This window comes from Pan paniscus, chromosome 12 (genome assembly GCF_029289425.2).
Source record: "Pan paniscus chromosome 12, NHGRI_mPanPan1-v2.0_pri, whole genome shotgun sequence".
NCBI lineage: Eukaryota > Metazoa > Chordata > Mammalia > Primates > Hominidae > Pan > Pan paniscus.
In genome coordinates, this window is record NC_073261.2 from 65,438,315 (window position 1) to 65,456,592 (window position 18,278).

General features: G+C 38.8%; 1 protein-coding gene and 2 pseudogenes across 3 annotated transcripts in view; 2 read left to right on the plus strand and 1 right to left on the minus strand.

Annotated features, from left to right (window-relative positions):
• The first annotated feature begins 521 nt into the window (after positions 1–521).
• LOC129397207 (small ribosomal subunit protein eS12-like) lies at positions 522–926 on the plus strand (annotated as a pseudogene).
• Positions 927–1,756: 830 nt separating this feature from the next.
• On the plus strand, positions 1,757–2,833 carry LOC100981059 (non-POU domain-containing octamer-binding protein-like; annotated as a pseudogene).
• Positions 2,834–8,058: 5,225 nt separating this feature from the next.
• The window catches only part of REL (REL proto-oncogene, NF-kB subunit), a 50,470-nt gene continuing 40,250 nt past the window's right edge, over positions 8,059–18,278 (minus strand). For all 3 annotated transcript variants that reach the window (XM_003830863.5, XM_034953207.3, XM_034953208.3), the window contains one exon: positions 8,059–18,179. In XM_003830863.5, coding sequence (XP_003830911.2) covers positions 17,407–18,179 — 773 coding nt within the window. In that variant the 3' untranslated portion in view covers positions 8,059–17,406. The remainder of the gene's footprint in view (positions 18,180–18,278) is intronic.

The window sequence follows — 18,278 nt, forward strand, 5'->3', positions numbered from 1 at the left end:
GCTGGCTTCTGTGTCCTTTGGTATGTCCCCATCATTCTTGGAGCATGTTCTTACTTTCTAATACAAAAAGACATTCCATGCTCATCTTTGTATTTCCTCTGCACTAACTCTGCAAGGGGCTTTTTCTCTAAGATCTGGTCTCTTTTAGCAGAAAATGGTATTTAGAAACCAAGATCTGGGCAGTAGGTATGCTCATTGTTTGGTGCCATTGCTGTTCCCAAGCCCTCTCATGGAACAGAGCTAGGGAGCAAACATGAATGCATGTGCATGCACATACACACACACCCCACTCATACACACACACCTATACATCTCTGTATCTACACATACTGAAAGCTGTAAGAGTTTATACCAGTACTTCCAATTCCAACCTTATTCTAGTTTTCACCCTTTCCAAATTTGTAATTCTCTTCTCTGACTATAAGAAATCTGGCTCCTGCTCTTTCCCTGCTGCCACTGAGTTGTATAGAGGCGGAGTCTCGGGTGCATTCAAGATTCGGCTTCACTTGTAACCCACTGCCATGGCCGAGGAAGGCAGTGCTGCTGGAGGTGTAATGGACATTAATACTGTTTTACAGGAGGTGCTGAAGACCGCCCTCATCCATGATGGCCTAGCATATGAAATTTGCAAAGCTGCCAAAGCCTCAGACAAGTGCCAAGCCCATCTTTGTGTGCTGTGTGTGCTTGCATCCAACTGTGATGAGCCTATGTATGTCAAGTTGGTGGAGGCCCTTTGTGCTGAACACCAAATCAACCTAATTAAGGTTGATGACCAGAAACTAGGGGAATCGGTAGGCCTCTGTAAAACTGACAGAGAGGGGAAACCGTGTAAAGTGGTTGGTTGAAGTTGTATAGTAGTTACGAACTATGGCAAGGAGTCTCAGGACAAGGATGTCATTGAAGAGTACTTCAAATGCAAGAAATGAACAAGTAAATCTTTGGCACACACACACACACACACACACACACACACACACAAAAGAAAGAAAAAAGAAATTTGGCTCAGTCCTCCTCAAAAATAACCAATCTATTGCTGCCTCAATTCACAGTCCCCTCCCTGCTGCCCTCAGACATTCTCCTCAGGCTCCACACTGCAGCCCTACACTTGGCCACTACCACTGCCCCCTGTGGTAACATCTTCCTGCACTTTGTACAGAACAAGCAAATGGCTTTTGTCCTGAATTATTCAGGAAGGGAGGGAGACAGGCGGGAAAGAAGTCAGTAAGGCAGAAAATAAAAATCTTTTGATACCACAGAAATACAAAGGATCAAAAGAGACTATTAGGAACAATTATATGCCAACAAATCGGATTACTCTAGAAGTGGACAGATTTCCAGATGCATACAACCTACCAAGAATGAATCATAAACAGAAAATGTAAACAGGCCAATAGCAAATAAGGGTCACTGTTACTCTGAGGAGAGGCCAGTAGGTAGAGAAGCAGTAAAACTTTTAACTTGGAGCAAAACCATACTCTAGGGAAACATTATTAGCATCACCAGCAACAGCAGCAGCCATGGCTGCTGCCAATACCTGCAAATGGGAAAAAGGCCAGCAGCCAAAATGAAGGCTTGACTATTGACCTGAAGCATTTTAAGGAAACCAGGAAAGAAGCCCTTCACCAAACGAGGCCAAATATTTCTTTGTGGGCAGTGTTCCTTCTGACATCACTGAGGAGGAAATGAGGAAACTGTGAGAAATATGGGAAGGCAATTTCACAGAAAGAGAGTTTAAATAAATTAACAAAAAGGAAAAATGAAAAAATTAAAAACAACAACAAAAAAGAAATATGGGAAGGCAGGTGAGGTCTTCATAAGGATGAAGGCTTTGGCTTTATGCACTTGGAAGCACGAACCCTAGTGGAGATTGCCAAAGTGGGTCAGGACAGTATGCAGCTGTGCGCACTCTGCCTGCCATCGTGCATCCCTTACAGTCTGAAACCTTCTAACAAACTTTTGGAAGAAGACTTTTCTTTGGCCAGGTGGAGAGGGCTGTAGTCATTGTGGATGATCAAGGAAGGCCCTTAGGGAAAGGCATTGTTGAGTTCTCAGGACAGCCAGTTGCTCAGAAAGCTCAGGACAGATGCAGTGAGGGCTTCTTCCTGTTAATCACGTTTCCTCATCCTGTTACTGTGTAGCCCATAGGCTAATTAGGTGACAAAGAAGGACTTCCAGAGAAGCTGGTTGTAAAGAACCAGCAATTTCACAAGGAGTGAGAACAGCCACCCCAGTGTGCACAGCATGGCTTTTGAATATAAGTATGCCATGCACTAGAGGGTACTCATTGAGATGGAGAAGCAGCAGCAGGACGAAGTGGACTGCAATATCAAGGAGGCTCATGAGAAGCTGGAGATGGAGATGGAGGTTGCTCGCCTTCATCAATGCCAGGTCATGCTAATGAGGCAGGATTTGATGAGGTGTCAAGAAGAGCTGTGGAGGATGGAAAAGCTGAACAACCAAGAGATGCAAAAACGACAGCAACTAGAGCCCATGCGAGAGGAGTGCAGGCACTAGGAGGAAGCAATGCACTGGTAATGGCAGGAAAGATTCACTGGAACCTTCTCTGATATGAGACAGCAGGAGATACAGATGGGCCAGATGGCTGTGGGAGGTGCTATAGGCATAATGGAGGCACCATGCCCCCTGCTTCTGTGCCAGCTGGCAACCCAGCTCCTCCAGAACCTGAACCTATGATGCTAGATTGACCCCACCAACAACGGAATGCTTTGGCCAAGCTGCTGCAACGGAAGGAATTGGGGCAATTGGCAGAACTCCTCCTGCATTGAATTGTGCAACTCCTGGAGCTGAATTTACTCCAAACACACGTTGCTGATACTAATAAAGCTGCAATGTCTAGTTTCTCAAAACCTTTAAAAGGGCCCTTTTTGGACTAGCCAGAATTCTACCCTAGAAAAATGTTAAGAGATTCCTCCCAATAGTTAGGTCTACCCTACCTATACTACTGTAGGGAGTATTTTGGAGGAAGAGGGCAAGGGAGGAGTGGTATTTAACAAACCAGTTCTGTGTGGTATATTGTTTAACTGATCAGTTCTCTGTGGTGCATTACTGTGGTCTCAAATGTGACTGTTGAAGACGTGGGGGAACCACAGTGAAATGAATCCAGTTAGAGACCCATTAATCTTGATTGTTTTTTTTTTCTCCATCCTGTTTCATTTGCTTTCTTATCCATACACTCCCCAACCCCAGAGACACTGCCACATACACCACAAAACACAACCTCCTCCAATGACCTTCACCCCACTGCTCCATTCACTCCCAGGTGAGAATTCAGGCAAATGTCCACAGAGGTCACAAACAATGTACGTATAGTTCTTTTATATCTGATATATTATCCCTTCATGTCCTAAGGAAGACATTTTCTCTTAGAGACTTTCATTTCAGTGTATCTTTTTTAAAAATCTTGTGTTAACTTGCCTCAATCTTTTTCTTGGATAAGGACAACCAGGAATGGCCGTTTTGTGTCTATGATGTTGCTGTTCACAACTTTTCTTGATAGGCCTAGTACAATCTTGGAAACAGAGTTGCTGCATGCTGAAGGTCTGAGAGTAGCTCTTAGCCTTGCCTATCTTAGGTAGTAGTTATGCTGTGCATATTTAATTGATGTACTATGTTTGATTTGTTGCTGATACTTTAAAGTTTTTCTGAGAAATGGAGCAGCAATGCAGCATCAACTTGTTAAATTACATGTTAAGCCTTGAAAAAAAAAGGAGATCACATCAGTAATCCCAGCACATTGGGAGGCTGAGGCAGGCAGATCACGAGGTCAAGAGATCGAAACCATCCTGGCCAACATGTTGAAACCCCGTCTCTACTAAAAATACAAAAATTAGCTGGGCATTGTGGCACGTGCCTGTAGTCCCAGCTACTCGGGAGGCTGAGGCAAGAGAATCACTTGAACCCAGAAGACAGAGGTTGCAGTGAGCAGAGATCGCGCCACTGCACTCCAGCCTGGTGAGAGAGCGAGACTCAGTCTCAAAAAAAAAAAAAAAAAAAAAAAAAAAAAAAAAAAAAAAAATTCCCTCATCAAAGAAAAGACCAGAACCAGATGGCTTCACTGCTGAATGCTATCGAACATTTAAAGAACTACGGCCAGACACGGTGGCTCACATCTGTAATCCCAGCACTTTGGGAGGTTTAGGTGGGAGGATTGCTTAAGTGCAGGAGTTCGAGACCAGCCTGGGCAATATAGGGATAACCTGTCTCTACAAAAAATAAAAAATTAGCTGGGTGTGGTGATGCATGTCGGCAGTCCAAACTACTCGGGAGGCTAAGGTGGCAGAATTAATTCAGCCCAGGCGGTGAAGGCTGCAGTGAGCCGTGATAGTGCCACTGCACTCCAGCCTGGGCAACAGGGCAAGACCCCCATCTCAAAAAAAGAAGAAAAACTAATACCAGCCCTTCTCAAACGCTTCCAAAAAATTGAAGAGGAAGGAATGCTTCCAAACTCATTTTACAAGGCCAGCATTACCCTGACACCAAAGCCAGACAAAGACACTATTAAAGAAGAAAACTTGTCAATTAGACTGTGGCAGATATGGAAAAAAAAAAAAAGAAAGAAAAGAAAAAGCAAAAAGAAAGCTACAGGCCAATATTTCTGATGACCATAGATGCAAAAATTCTTTTTTCTTTTCTTTTTTTTGAGACAGGGTCTCCCTCTGTTACCCAGGATGGAGTGCAGTGGTACAATCATGGCTCACTGCACCTTGACCTTTCAGACTCAGGTGATCCTTCCACCCCTGGGACTTCAGGTGCACACCATCATGCCCAGCTAATTAAAAAAATATATATATTTATATAGGCAGGGTCCCATTATGTTGCCCAGGCTGGTCTTGAACTCCTGGGTCAAACCATCCTCAGGCCTTGACCTCCTGAAGTGCTGGGATTACAAGCGTGAGCCATGGTGCCTGGTCAAGATGCAAAAATTTTCAACAAAATACTAATAAACAGATTCAACAGCATGCTGAAAAGATTAATCACCATGACCAAGTGAGATTTATGAGATTCACAGATGGTTCAACATATGCCAATCTATAAATATAATACACCACATTAACAGAATGAAGGACAAAAACCACACGATCAAGTATTTGACAAAATTTAACATCCTTTCATGATAAAAGCGCTCAATGAATTAGGAGTAGAAGGAGTGTACTTCAAAAGTAAAGGCCATATGTGACAAACCCACAGCTAACACCATACTCAACAGTGAAAAACTGAAAGCTTTTCCTCTAAGATCAGGAATAATCCAAGGACTTCCACTTTCATTTCTGTTTAACATAGTACTGGAACTGGAAGTCCTAGCCAGAGCGATTAGGCAAGAGAAAGAAGTAAAAGGCATCCAAATTGGAAAGGAAGGAGACTGTCCCTGTTTGCAAGTGATGATTTTATATATAGAAAAGCTGAAAGAATCCACCAAAAAGACTGTTAGAACTAATAAACAAATTCAGTAAAGTTGCAGGCATATCAATATACAACAAGCAGTAGTGTTACAAAAAATAAAATACTTAGGAATAAATTTAACCAAGAAGGTAAAAGATCTCTACACTGAAAACTGTAAAACATTGATATAAGAAATTAAAGTCACAAATAAATGCAAAGATATCCCACATTCATAGATTGGAAGACTTAATATTGCTAAAATGTCCATACTAACCAAAGTGATCTAAAGATTCAGTGCAATCCCTATCAAAATTCCAATGATATTTTCCACAGAAATCGAAAAAACAATCCTAAAATTCATATGGAACCACTAAAGACCCTGAATAGCCAAAGCAATCTTGAGCAAAAAGAACAAAGCTAGAGATATCACAATACCTGATTTCAAAATTACTACAAAGCCATAGTAATCAAAACATTTTTGTACTGGCATAAAAACAGACACTTAAACCAAAAGAATAGGAAAGAGAGCCCAGGAATAAATCCATATATTTACAGCCAGCTGATTTTTTACAAACGTGTGAAGAAACTTAATGGGAAAAGACAGTCCCTTTAATAAATTGTGCTGGGACAACTGGATATCCACATGCAGAAGAATGAAGTTAGACCCTTATCTCACACCATATTAAAAACTCAACTCACAGTGACCTAAATCTAAGACCCAAAACTGTAAACTATTAGAAGAAAACGTAGAGAAAAAGCTCCATGACACTGGTCTGGGCAATTATTTGAATATGACCCTAAAAGCACAGGTAACAACAACAACAAAAAAGACAAATCAAATGGGACTATATCAAACAAAAGCTTCTGCACTGCAAAGGAAACTATCAACAGAGTGAAGAGACAACTTACGGAATGGAATAAAATATTTATAAGCCATACATCTAATGAGGGGTTAATATCCAAAATATACAACGAACTCCAACAACTCAATACCAAGAAAACAGCCTGATTAAAAGATGGGGAAAGGACCTGAGTAGACATTTCTCAAAAGAAGACATACAAATGGCCAACAGGTTTAAGACATACAAATGCTTACTATCACTTACCAGGAAAATGCAAATTTAAAACCACAGTGAGGCACCGCCTCAAAACTATTAGAATGGCTATTACCAAAAAAGATGAAAGACAACAAGTGTTGGCAAGGATACAGAGTAAAGAGAACCTCTGGCACACTGTTGGTGGGAATATAAACAGAAAACAAAATTTTAAATAGAACTACCACATGATCCAGCAATCCTACTATTTAGGTATATGTATCCCAAGGAAATAAAATCAGTATGTTGAAGAGATATCTGACTCCCATGGTCTCTGCAGCATTATTCATAATAGCCAAAATATGGCATCAACCTATGCATCTATCAATCAATAGATAAATGAAGAAAACGTGGTATATATGTACAATGAAATATTATTCACCCATAAGAAAGGAAATTCTGTCATTTGAAACAACGTGGATGAACCTGAAGAACATTATGTTAAGTGAAATAAGTCAGGCACAGAAAGACAACTACTGCATGATCTCACTTATATGTGGAATCTAAAATAGCTGAACTCATAGAAGTAGGGTAGAACGGTTGTTACTAGAACTGCGGAGGTGAGAGTGGGATAGGGGTTGCGGAGTTGGGGAGATGTTGGTCAAAGGATTTAAAATTTCAGCTTGATAGGAATAAGTTTAAGAGATCTACTGTACAACATGGTGACTATAGTTAATAACAAATATATTCTTCAAAGTTGCTAAGAGTAGATCTTAAGTGTTCTTACTACAAAATAACTAAGTGAAGTAATACATGTTCATTAGCTCAGTTTAGCCATTCCACAACGTATGCATATTTCAAAACATCATGTTGAATAAGATAAATATTAATATATACAGTTTTGTCAATTAAAAAAAAAGGATTTAAGAAAAGAGGAGGCCAGGCCAGCTATGGTGACTCACGCTTGTAATCCCAGCACTTTGGGAGGCCAAGGCGGGTGAATCACTTGAGCCCAAGAGTTTGAGACCAGCCTGGGTAACATGATGAAACTCTGTCTCTACAAAAAATACAAAAATTGGCCAGGCATGGTGGCATGCGCCTGTAGTCCCAGCTACTTGGGAGGCTGAGGCGGGAGGATCTCTTGAGCCCAGGAGGCAGAAGTTGCAGTGAGTTGTGATTGTGCCACTGCACTCCAGCCTTGATGACAGAGTGATACTCTGTCTCAAAAAAGAGAAGAGACACCCTAGATCTCCATCCTTCTCTCTCTCTACCATGTGAGGATGATGGGAAGGCAGCCCTCTGCAAGCCAGGAGGAGAGCCTCAGCAGAAACCGTCCTAGTACCCCTGATCTCGGACTTTCAGCCTGCAGGACTCTGAAAACAGATTTTTGTTGGTTAAGCCAAAAAAGGAAAAAGGAAAAAAATCTTGTAAAAAGGCACTTCAGTACTCTACAAAATTATTTCAAAGGACAGTTACAAATGCAACCATATTCAGCAACAGCATTCCATAAAAAAAGTCTAATGTTTCTAAGCAACTAAAACTACCTTTTCCTGTTAGGAAGATGCTATAAATATGAAGAAAATCTGATATTTTAAAAGTTAAATAGCAACAAAATTTCAGCAAGTGTTTTAGAATTTTTCCATTTATTATATTATCAAGAAAAAAATCACTGTATACAAAGATATTGCAAATGTAATAAAATATTCTGTATAATAAACAGCATTTTGGCATTTTAAAAACAACTGTATCTTGATACTAAACTTAACATTAAATAATTGAACAGTACCTGAGAACTTTAAAAAAATCACTTTCATCAGTGCCTCCAAATTCATTTCAGTCATTAAGCATCTACAAATACTCAGTCAAAAAAAATAGGATTTTGGTATTCTGCTGGGATCTACATTCATCACAGCCAAAGGTATTTTAAGTACATACTTTTAAAACAGAAATCACTTCTAAAGGGTTCACCTGGTCAAAAACCATACATTTAAGAACGCTGGTTACCCAAAAGCTTTGTTTTCCTTGCCACATCATCTTAAAGCTACTTGAACTGTGAGACAGTGACCAACATTATTAGCTAATTACCCGGTAAAAATTGAGTGTATCACCAATGAAGTCTCATTAAATTCAGTTCCACAAATGGATCCTCAAATATTCCAACCTTATCTATATTTTATTACGTCTTATGGAAAACTATGTTTGATTAGATAATAAAGTTTAAGAGGAAAAATGGGCAAGATGAATGTTTGATACTTTTACCAAAAATTTATATTTCATTTACTTGCTGATTTCCCTGAAAACTCAATTCGTTGAAGAAGCAACATTCTGTACTAATTACTGTGTATTACTATTCACACACAAGTGTTTAATGAATTTTACTTGTAATTCTTTAAATTTTTGAAAGTCCAATAGTAAACTAAAGTTGTGGAAACAACTGATAAGAATATTAGAGGATAATAAATTCTACATCTTTAAATAGGTAAGTACTAGCTGGTGGTATTTTCCTAAAGCCACAGACATTTAGAATAAATAGAGTGATTACTTTTGAAAACTTTGATCTGTATTTTGTTTATTAATAGGGCATGAGTGGTTTTGTCTGTGCTTTTTGCATGCATGAAAAACATTACAGACATGATTACTTTCAAGATTCAATCCTACCCACTGTTAACTTTGTGCTTAACTAAACTCTGCTAAGATGTATTAGTTAAAATATTAATTTGACTACGTCTTAGGCAAAAAAAGGCATAAAACTAGATACAGACAACCCATACATTTATCTCTGATTAGTTACCTATTTCTGGGCTTATAATAAATGATAAATGGCATTATATTTTCTGTTACATATGATACAAAAAGCATTCCAATTTTTCCCCTTTTATAGTCAACGTCTGAAAACAAAACAGATGAGAAACCTTTCAGTGGCAACTTCATTAGCTATGAGATTCATTTTTAGGAAAAGTCAAACCACTCCCAATTCATAATCAACTTTTACAAATAAATTAAGAGTCACAAAATTTCAGAATTGAAGTCATTAAAATTGGCCTTACCTTCATTAATCAATAGGAAATGTTTCTGGAAAAACAAGGCCAAAAGAAGGCTCTCCAAAGCTGGGCAATAACTAGTTAATGCTAATGAGAAGTCCATCTCAGGTTTCTTACTAAAGAACCTAATCCATAATGATTTTTCTCACTCTGCTGTGTATTAGATAACTAGAAGGAGTATCTAAATTAAAGATTAATCAGGGACATAGGATATACAGATACTGGTTTATTAACAATATTTGATTCGCACTATATAATTTACAGTGTTTCTTCTTATGTACCATTTTATTTAGTACAACACAACCTGTTAGGTAGCAGGCTGGGTATTACCTGAGTAAAAAGTCCCTATTCTTTCCATTTCTCCATGCTATTTAAAAGCATGTGGTGATCCTTCAATAAATTAAAGATATAACAAATTATTTGATGCCATTAGGCGGCCTGGATCACCAATTCTAAGTCTTTTTTTTTTTTGAGACAGGGTCTTGCCCAGGCTGGAGTGCAGTGGCGTAATCACTGCTCACTACAGACTCAACCTCCTGGGCTCAAGGGATCCTCCCACCTCAGCCTCCCTAATAGCTGGGACCACAGGCACATGTCACCATACCTGGCTTTCTTTTTATTTATTTTTTATTTTGTATTATACTTTAAGTTTTAGGGTACATGTGCACATTGTGCAGGTTAGTTACATATGTATACATGTGCCATGCTGGTGCACTGCACCCACTAACTCGTCATCTAGCATTAGGTATATCTCCCAATGCTATCCCTCCCCCCTCCCCCCACCCAACAGTCCCCAGTGTGATATTCCCCTTCCTGTGTCCATGTGTTCTCATTGTTCAATTCCCACCTATGAGTGAGAATATGTGGTGTTTGGTTTTTTGTTCTTGCAATAGTTTACTGAGAATGATGTTTTCCAATTTCATCCATGTCCCTACAAAGGACATGAATTCATCATTTTTTATGGCTGCATAGCATTCCATGGTGTATATGTGCCACATTTTCTTAATCCAGTCTATCATTGTTGGACATTTGGGTTGGTTCCAAGTCTTTGCTATTGTGAATAATGCCGCAATAAACATACGTGTGCATGTGTCTTTATAGCAGCATGATTTATAGTCCTTTGGGTATATACCCAGTAATGGGATGGCTGGGTCAAATGGTATTTCTAGTTCTAGATCCCTGAGGAATCGCCACACTGACTTCCACAATGGTTGAACTAGTTTACAGTCCCACCAACAGTGTAAAAGTGTTCCTATTTCTCCACATCCTCTCCAGCACCTGTTGTCTCCTGACTTTTTAATGACTGCCATTCTAACTGGTGTGAGATGGTATCTCATTGTGGTTTTGATTTGCATTTCTCTGATGGCCAGTGATGATGAGCATTTTTTCATGTGTTTTTTGGCTGCATAAATGTCTTCTTTCGAGAAGTGTCTGTTCATGTCCTTCGCCCACTTTTTGATGGGGTTGTTTGTTTTTTTCTTGTAAATTTGTTTGAGTTCATTGTAGATTCTGGATATTAGCCCTTTGTCAGATAAGTAGGTTGCGAAAATTTTCTCCCATTTTGTAGGCTGCCTGTTCACTCTGATGGTAGTTTCTTTTGCTGTGCAGAAGCTCTTTAGTTTAATTAGACCCCATTTGTCAATTTTGGCTTTTGTTGCCATTGCTTTTGGTGTTTTAGACATGAAGTCCTTGCCCATGCCTATGTCCTGAATGGTAACGTCTAGGTTTTCTTCTAGGGTTTTTATGGTTTTAGGTCTAACGTTTAAGTCTTTAATCCATCTTGAATTGATTTTTGTATAAGGTGTAAGGAAGGGATCCAGTTTCAGCTTTCTACATATGGCTAGCCAGTTTTCCCAGCACCATTTATTAAATAGGGAATCCTTTCCCCATTGCTTGTTTTCCTCAGGTTTGTCAAAGATCAGATAGTTGTAGATATGCGGCGTTATTTCTGAGGGCTCTGTTCTGTTCCATTGATCTGTATCTCTGTTTTGGTACCAGTACCATGCTGTTTTGGTTACTGTAGCCTTGTAGTATAGTTTGAAGTCAGGTAGTGTGATGCCTCCAGCTTTGTTCTTTTGGCTTAGGATTGACTTGGCGATGCGGGCTCTTTTTTGGTTCCATATGAACTTTAAAGTAGTTTTTTCCAATTCTGTGAAGAAAGGCATTGGTAGCTTGATGGGGATGGCATTGAATCTGTAAATTACGTTGGGCAGTATGGCCATTTTCACGATATTGATTCTTCCTACCCATGAGCATGGAATGTTCTTCCATTTGTTTGTATCCTCTTTTTTTTTTTTTTTTGCAGAGACAGGTTTTCCTTATATTACCCAGGCTAGTCTTGAACTCCTGGGCTCAAGCAATCCCCCTACCTCGGCCTCCCAAAGTGCTGGGATTACAGGCGTGATCCATCCACCATGCCAATGCCCTGCTCCATGTCTCTCTTAACATGGAAACTATCACGAGTTTTCCCGAAGTATTAGGTTACATGTTGACAACCCAGCTGTTTCTGTTCACTATGGTTGTGAGAAGCCCAGTTATTTAAAAGGCCATTAGGATTGAAAATAGATTTAGAGGTGTAGGTACAGACTGGGAAGGGGCATGAAGGAAATTTCAGGGGTGCTGGAAATGTCCTAAACATGGTGGTGACATGGGTGTTAACATACATAAAAATTAATTAAGCTGTACATTTAAAATTAGTCCCCTTTATGCATTTTACTCTACATGTGTTATCCTTGCAAAGAAAAAGACTGACATCTTTGAGAGCAAGAGTTTTTGTCTTATTCACCTCTGTATAATTTCCAACATGGTGCTTTGCACATTGGACATTCAAAAAATGTTATACAAGATTGACTGCATCAATACTGGAGTGTTGTGTGAGGGTTAGGTGCTGAGGCTGAGAAGTGTATGAGGGAGACCTGAGATTAAACCTGCCACATAAAGTGGAGAGAAGTAGCAAGGTCAGGGCTATGAAATAATCCCAAAAACTTTAGAATTTCTACATAATACAGTTGACACTACTATTCTCAATAGAGCTGCTTTCAGTCTCAAAGGGCTGTGGTATGTGTGCGTGTGTGTGTGGTAAAAAAGGGAAGCAGCAGGTCAAGGAAGAGAAGTGTTATTTCACAAGACTTAAGTAATCTTGTCATTGCTGCTTTTCCTGCCAGAAAATCATTACCTTTCCCTTTAAAAATCATTTCCATATACATTTTAGTAATTCCCATGTCAATTTCACCCTTCCTTTTCTAATAATAGCTACTATTTATTAGGCACCAACTAGTATACTAGGGACTATGCTGGGTGCTGGAGTCCCAATGATGAAAGAGACAAACACTTAAATAAGAGGATGTCCGTAATACAGGCATGTACAAAGCTTCACCTCAAGTAAGGAGGCAGGACCAACCTTCATAGAGAAGCCCAGCCTTCAATCAAGGATGAGTGTTCTAGTTCCAGAAGAGCAGAGGCAGAGTGGGTAACATGTTAAAGGTATGGAGGCCTGAGAGAATTGTTTTTTTTCAAGGAATGCTAACTATGTAATAAGGAATAGGGAGAACATGGTATTTTAACCGGAACATATGGAAAAGATTATTACTAGGGAAAAAAGAATGAAGGCCTTTACTAAGAAGGCAGCAGGAATTAAGAAGGGACACATTCAAGAGGAGACAAGCTCAAAAGGACTTGATGATTAAGTATGAGTGTGATGGAGAAAAAGAATACAATACTTTGAGGTTCCTAGTAAGTATCTTGGGTGGCGTGGTAAATGGTAATGCCATTATGGAAGGTAAAGAAGAGAGCGAGCCAGTTTATCAGGACATTCAGGTAGCATGAAAGAAAACTGAACCTGTGGGCTCTGATAAGATCATCGGAGGGCGGGTAGGGGGAAATAGCACCAACTGAGGGGAGGGGTCAAGACTCATGGGAAATAAATCTCAGGGAGGAATCTTGACTACCACAGAAAACCCAGAGGAGTATCCAAAGAGGGAAGTATAGGAGGTTATACATAGGTCAAGCAGTGTGAGGACTGAAAAAAAGACACTAGATTTGACAAGGCAGGCAGTCTCCGCTCATCTTTCCCAGAATATCCTAAGAAAATTGTAGGAGCTAAAGATAGAGATGGCTGGGCTAAGGAATAACTGGAAAGGGAGAAAATGGAGGCTGGAGGCATTTCAGAAGTCAGGATGCAAACGCATCCAAGTGGTAGGAAAGGTTTTATTTGGTCTTTCCTTTTAGGCTAATGAAGACATTTACCATGTTTATACAAAGAAAGGAATCACTAAGTGGCGATGTAAGGATAAAGTAAACACAGCCTGGCAGAGAAAGGAGGAGGGATCCAGTGCACAAGTAGAGTTCAGAAAAAGTGCCTCAGAAACTAAAGGCAGGTGTTAAAAGAGCAGGTGAAAAGCATGAATATATGTAGAGATAGAGGAGAAACGTTACCAAATTCATTTTAAATTAAAGTCTATGTAGGGTCAAAAAATAGCACCTGAAAAATGAAAAATCCATTGGGAATATTCTAAACACAGAGGTAGCAGAACCTTAATTCTGCTTACACTGCAAAACTAGCCAACACTTATTTAGTTTTAAAAAAATATTCTAAACACAGATGTAGCAGAACCTTAATTCGGCTTATACTTACTTATACTAAGTAGCCAACGCTTAATTAGTTTAAAGAAAAAAACCCATGCAGCTATTCTAACAGTCAGTGTTTAAACTGATTGGTGCTAATTAATCCAAAACTATGAGATTCTGTATTAAAAACAAAAAAAATCTCCCCACCTATCATCCATCATCATCTAGAGACATCCTGGGTTCACATTTTGAACAGAAAAGAAATTGTGCCTTCAGGTTTTTCTTTCTCCCTGGTAAGTTCTATTTATGTGCTTATGATTTTAAAAATTTATTTTAATTTATATTTTTAAATAAAAAAATTACTTTCTACCTTTTTTATTGAATTCTACGATTCTTGTGAGATTTCATAATGGCTGCTCGTGAAAAATTTATAATACAGAAATATTTCCTTTTGAAATAATAATTTCTGAGGAATATTAATGGTACTCAGGGGTCTTTAATTCTTTTTTTTTCTTCCTGAACCATCCTGAGCCCAAGTCTCACTTTGCTGTCTTCCCTATTTCCCAGTATCATTTAACTGAGAATTTTTGTTTTTATGGCATTCACACATTTTTCAATTTGACCGAAACGACTAGTTTATGTAAAGTTATGGTTTGGTTAGACATCGCGTAAGTAAAATGACAGACTGTTTCTTGCTAGGAAGATATTCAACATTTAGGACAGGTTCTAGTTGTAAAACAAACTAGGTAAAGTTAATTACTTAGCATAATGATAATTCCATCACAATTAAGATTACTGCCCAACTTTAATCTGTAATAATAAAATATAATGATCTAATTAACCCTTACAATGTCTTTGGGAAATAAAAGGGCAAAATAAATAATTATATATCAAATGAAAACTCCAAAATATAACTACGTTTTGAAGCAAAGTGAAAGGTTTCTAAATGCCAGAATTACCAAAAGTCACGAAACACAAACAGCAAATAAAGTGTAATGTTACAGCTATAACAACTCACATAAAGTATGCAGAAACAACTAGGAAACACTGAGAATTTTAAATCTGATTAAGGAGCTAGTAGAGATTACCCAGCATTCAGCTCACCATTTGAAACCAGCCAAATGAATATGTGACAAGTCTCTTTTAAAAATCTTGCACTTTGAAAAGGAAATGTGTTATAAGTGTTACTCAATCTGGAAGTTGCAATGAGCTTGACAATGTCAAAACATGGATTTAGAGATTCTCAATGAACCTCTAATGTTTTACCTTCAATAAAATCTCTTTTCATAAAAGGAAAAAAAAGATTACCCAAATTCTACCATCATTTTGCCACTGGGATTGTTTTCCTTTCAAACAATTTGGATGACCATTATTATTCCTGGACTTGAATGTACACGATTCTCATAAACCCAATGTCACACTAAGTAAAACTGCAAAAATCATATATGTCTTATAATTAAAGTTATTATTTCTTTCAAAAACCAAAGTTCTATTAGTAATACTTTTAATGTTCAATAAACATTTACTGAGTGTTTAATATAAGGTAGGCATTTTTCTACAAATTGGAGATTCAACAATAAAGCACAAAAATTTCTGTCCTTAGAAAGTTTATATTTCGGTATGGGAAAACAAACAGTAAATGAATAAATACTTAGTAAAGTCAGATCGTGGTGAGTGCTATGGACATACATAAAGCAGGGGGGAAAGGGAATGCTGATGTATATATTCAAGGACGACCTGCTCAGGTAACAGTGGAGTGACACCTGAAGGATGTAAGAGTGAACTATGCATTTTTCTGGGAGAACAACATTCAAGGCAGAGGGAATACCAAGTACAGACTGTCCAAGGCAAGTGCATACTTGATGCTTTGAGGAGCACTGAGGCCAAGGTGCCTGGAGTTGCATGAGGAAGTGGGATATGGTGGTACCTGAGGTAGGACAGGGAGTCTAGGCCTGCAACTTTTAAGGACTTTGACTGCTCTGAGTGAGATGAGAAGCCATTGAATGGTTTTGAGCAGATGAATGGTATGAGTTGACTTGTTTTAAAAATAATCATTCTGGCTACTTTATGGGGAACAGACTGTAGGAATGCAAGGATATAAGAAGAATTTTTGTAGATGACAGCTTCAATCCAGGGAAGAGATGATGGTGGCTTGGAATAGGGCGTTAATAGTAGAGGTCAAAAGAGGTGGTCAACTTTAGATATATTGTGAAGGTAGGGTCTACCAGATTTGCTAATGGATTGGATATGGGTGCTAAAAGAAGAATCAAGGATGACTTCAGGGTTTTTGGCCTGAGCAACTAGAAGTATGGCATTGCCATTTACTGAGTTGGAGAAGACTGAAGGAGAAGCAAGTTTGGGAGGGAAGACCAAGAATTCAGTTTTGGATATGCTGAGTGTGAGCTTTAATTAGATTTCTAGATAGAGATGTCAAATAGGCAGTTTTATGAGATCACAGGGAGTGAGGACATCTAAGAAAGGTGAATGGTCCAAGGAAACTTCTTCCCCTTAAAAAATGAGTGTAAAGCTAAAATCATAAGCAACTTTAAAGGCATAGATTGAAATAGTATAAAATGTAGAAAACCTCCCATACCTTGAAAGCTCACTTCAACTGCCTTCTGCCCAACTTAACATTTTAAAGACATTTTGATATACATACAAATCTAAGCTCCAAGAAGCCTAAGAAAACCCCTTAGGGGTTACCTTGGCCCATGGGCCTCAAAAATAAAAAATTAAGTTTTTCAATGGCATAGCCATTACAAGTTTTATCTTAAATTTGCTTGAAATTTAAGAATACATTAAAACATTATAAAAAGAAATATAAAAAAGCGTGTTTTTTGTTTTTTTTTTTTTTTTTGAGACAGAGTCTCACTCTGTCACCCAGGCTGGAGTGCGGTGGTGTGATCTCAGCTCACTGCAACCTCCGCTTCCTGGGTTCAAACAATTATTGTGCCTCAGCCTCCCAAGTAGCTGACAGTACAGGCACATACCACCATGCTCAGCTAATTTTTGTATTTTTAGTAGAGACGGGGTTTCACCATGTTGGCCAGGCTGGTCTCGAATTCCTGGTCTCAAGTGATCCACCCGCCTTGGCCTCCCAAAGTGCTAGGATTACAGGTGTGAGGCCCTGCGCCTGGCCTCTGAGTTGTCTTTTTATGACAGCTTCCAATTTTGTATTCGCTATGTCCAAAGTTGTATGCTTCTTCCCTGAAAAAAGTTTTTTATATTCTCAAATACAGTATTATATTCTCAGTCAGTATTATATATACAGTATAAATATAGTATTATATCCTCAGTTAGACAAATACAAAATGCTGCATCTATATAGGTGGTATCAAGATTTAAAAGGTGGTATCAAGTGCAAGTTATACTTGAAAAAATTCATATGGAAAGGAGTCACTCAATTGCTCATTTTGCATACTGCCAATACCTGAATACTGACTACCTTGAACAAAACCATGACTGTTTGGATTAGTACTGTTTGATGGTCCCGACTCATTTATCATGCTGTTATCTGCACAACTGAAGTCAGATCCCTCAAATGCATCTGATTGTGAAACAAAAACAGTAGTACTGGAATTGGCGCCTGCTGACATACTGGAAGAGGACATCTGATGGAGCTGTCTCAAGTCTCTTGGGTCTAACACTGAATTACATGAGGGGTTTTCAAGATTCATGCTCAGAAGTCTTGGATTATCAGTCTCTCCCATGCTGTCACTGCTGGTTGTCATCATATTCACAGAACAATTAGACAGCATGTTGGGATCAGAAATACCATATAAATCTGCTGATGGCATGGATGACGCTTCCATTCCGACTATGTCATCGGCATTGTTGTAAATGCAAGCATTAGAAGCATTTAAATCATTCCCAACAGGTATTCTCAGGAATGATGGGATACCTTGCGAATTAGAAGGAAGTGTCCCTGTTGAAAAACTACTCAGTGGGTTTGTATTGCCTGAGCGTGGGGTGGGGTGGGCCACTGATGACCAGCTTGAAGAAGGCAGAGGTGCCATTGAGGCATGATGTGACAATCCACTTGAGATGGGCCCAGGTGAGGGATAGTAGGATTCTGCTTGACTTGAAACCCCTGTAGGCATTTCTCTCACAACTGCATCATGAGAAAACAAGTTTGGTTCTGTGGGAGGAAAAATTTATTTTACGAAATTAAAATGAACAAAATTATAAAAAGTATTTCTAAATTAAAATTGCATAAGCACACAAATATATATAAAGA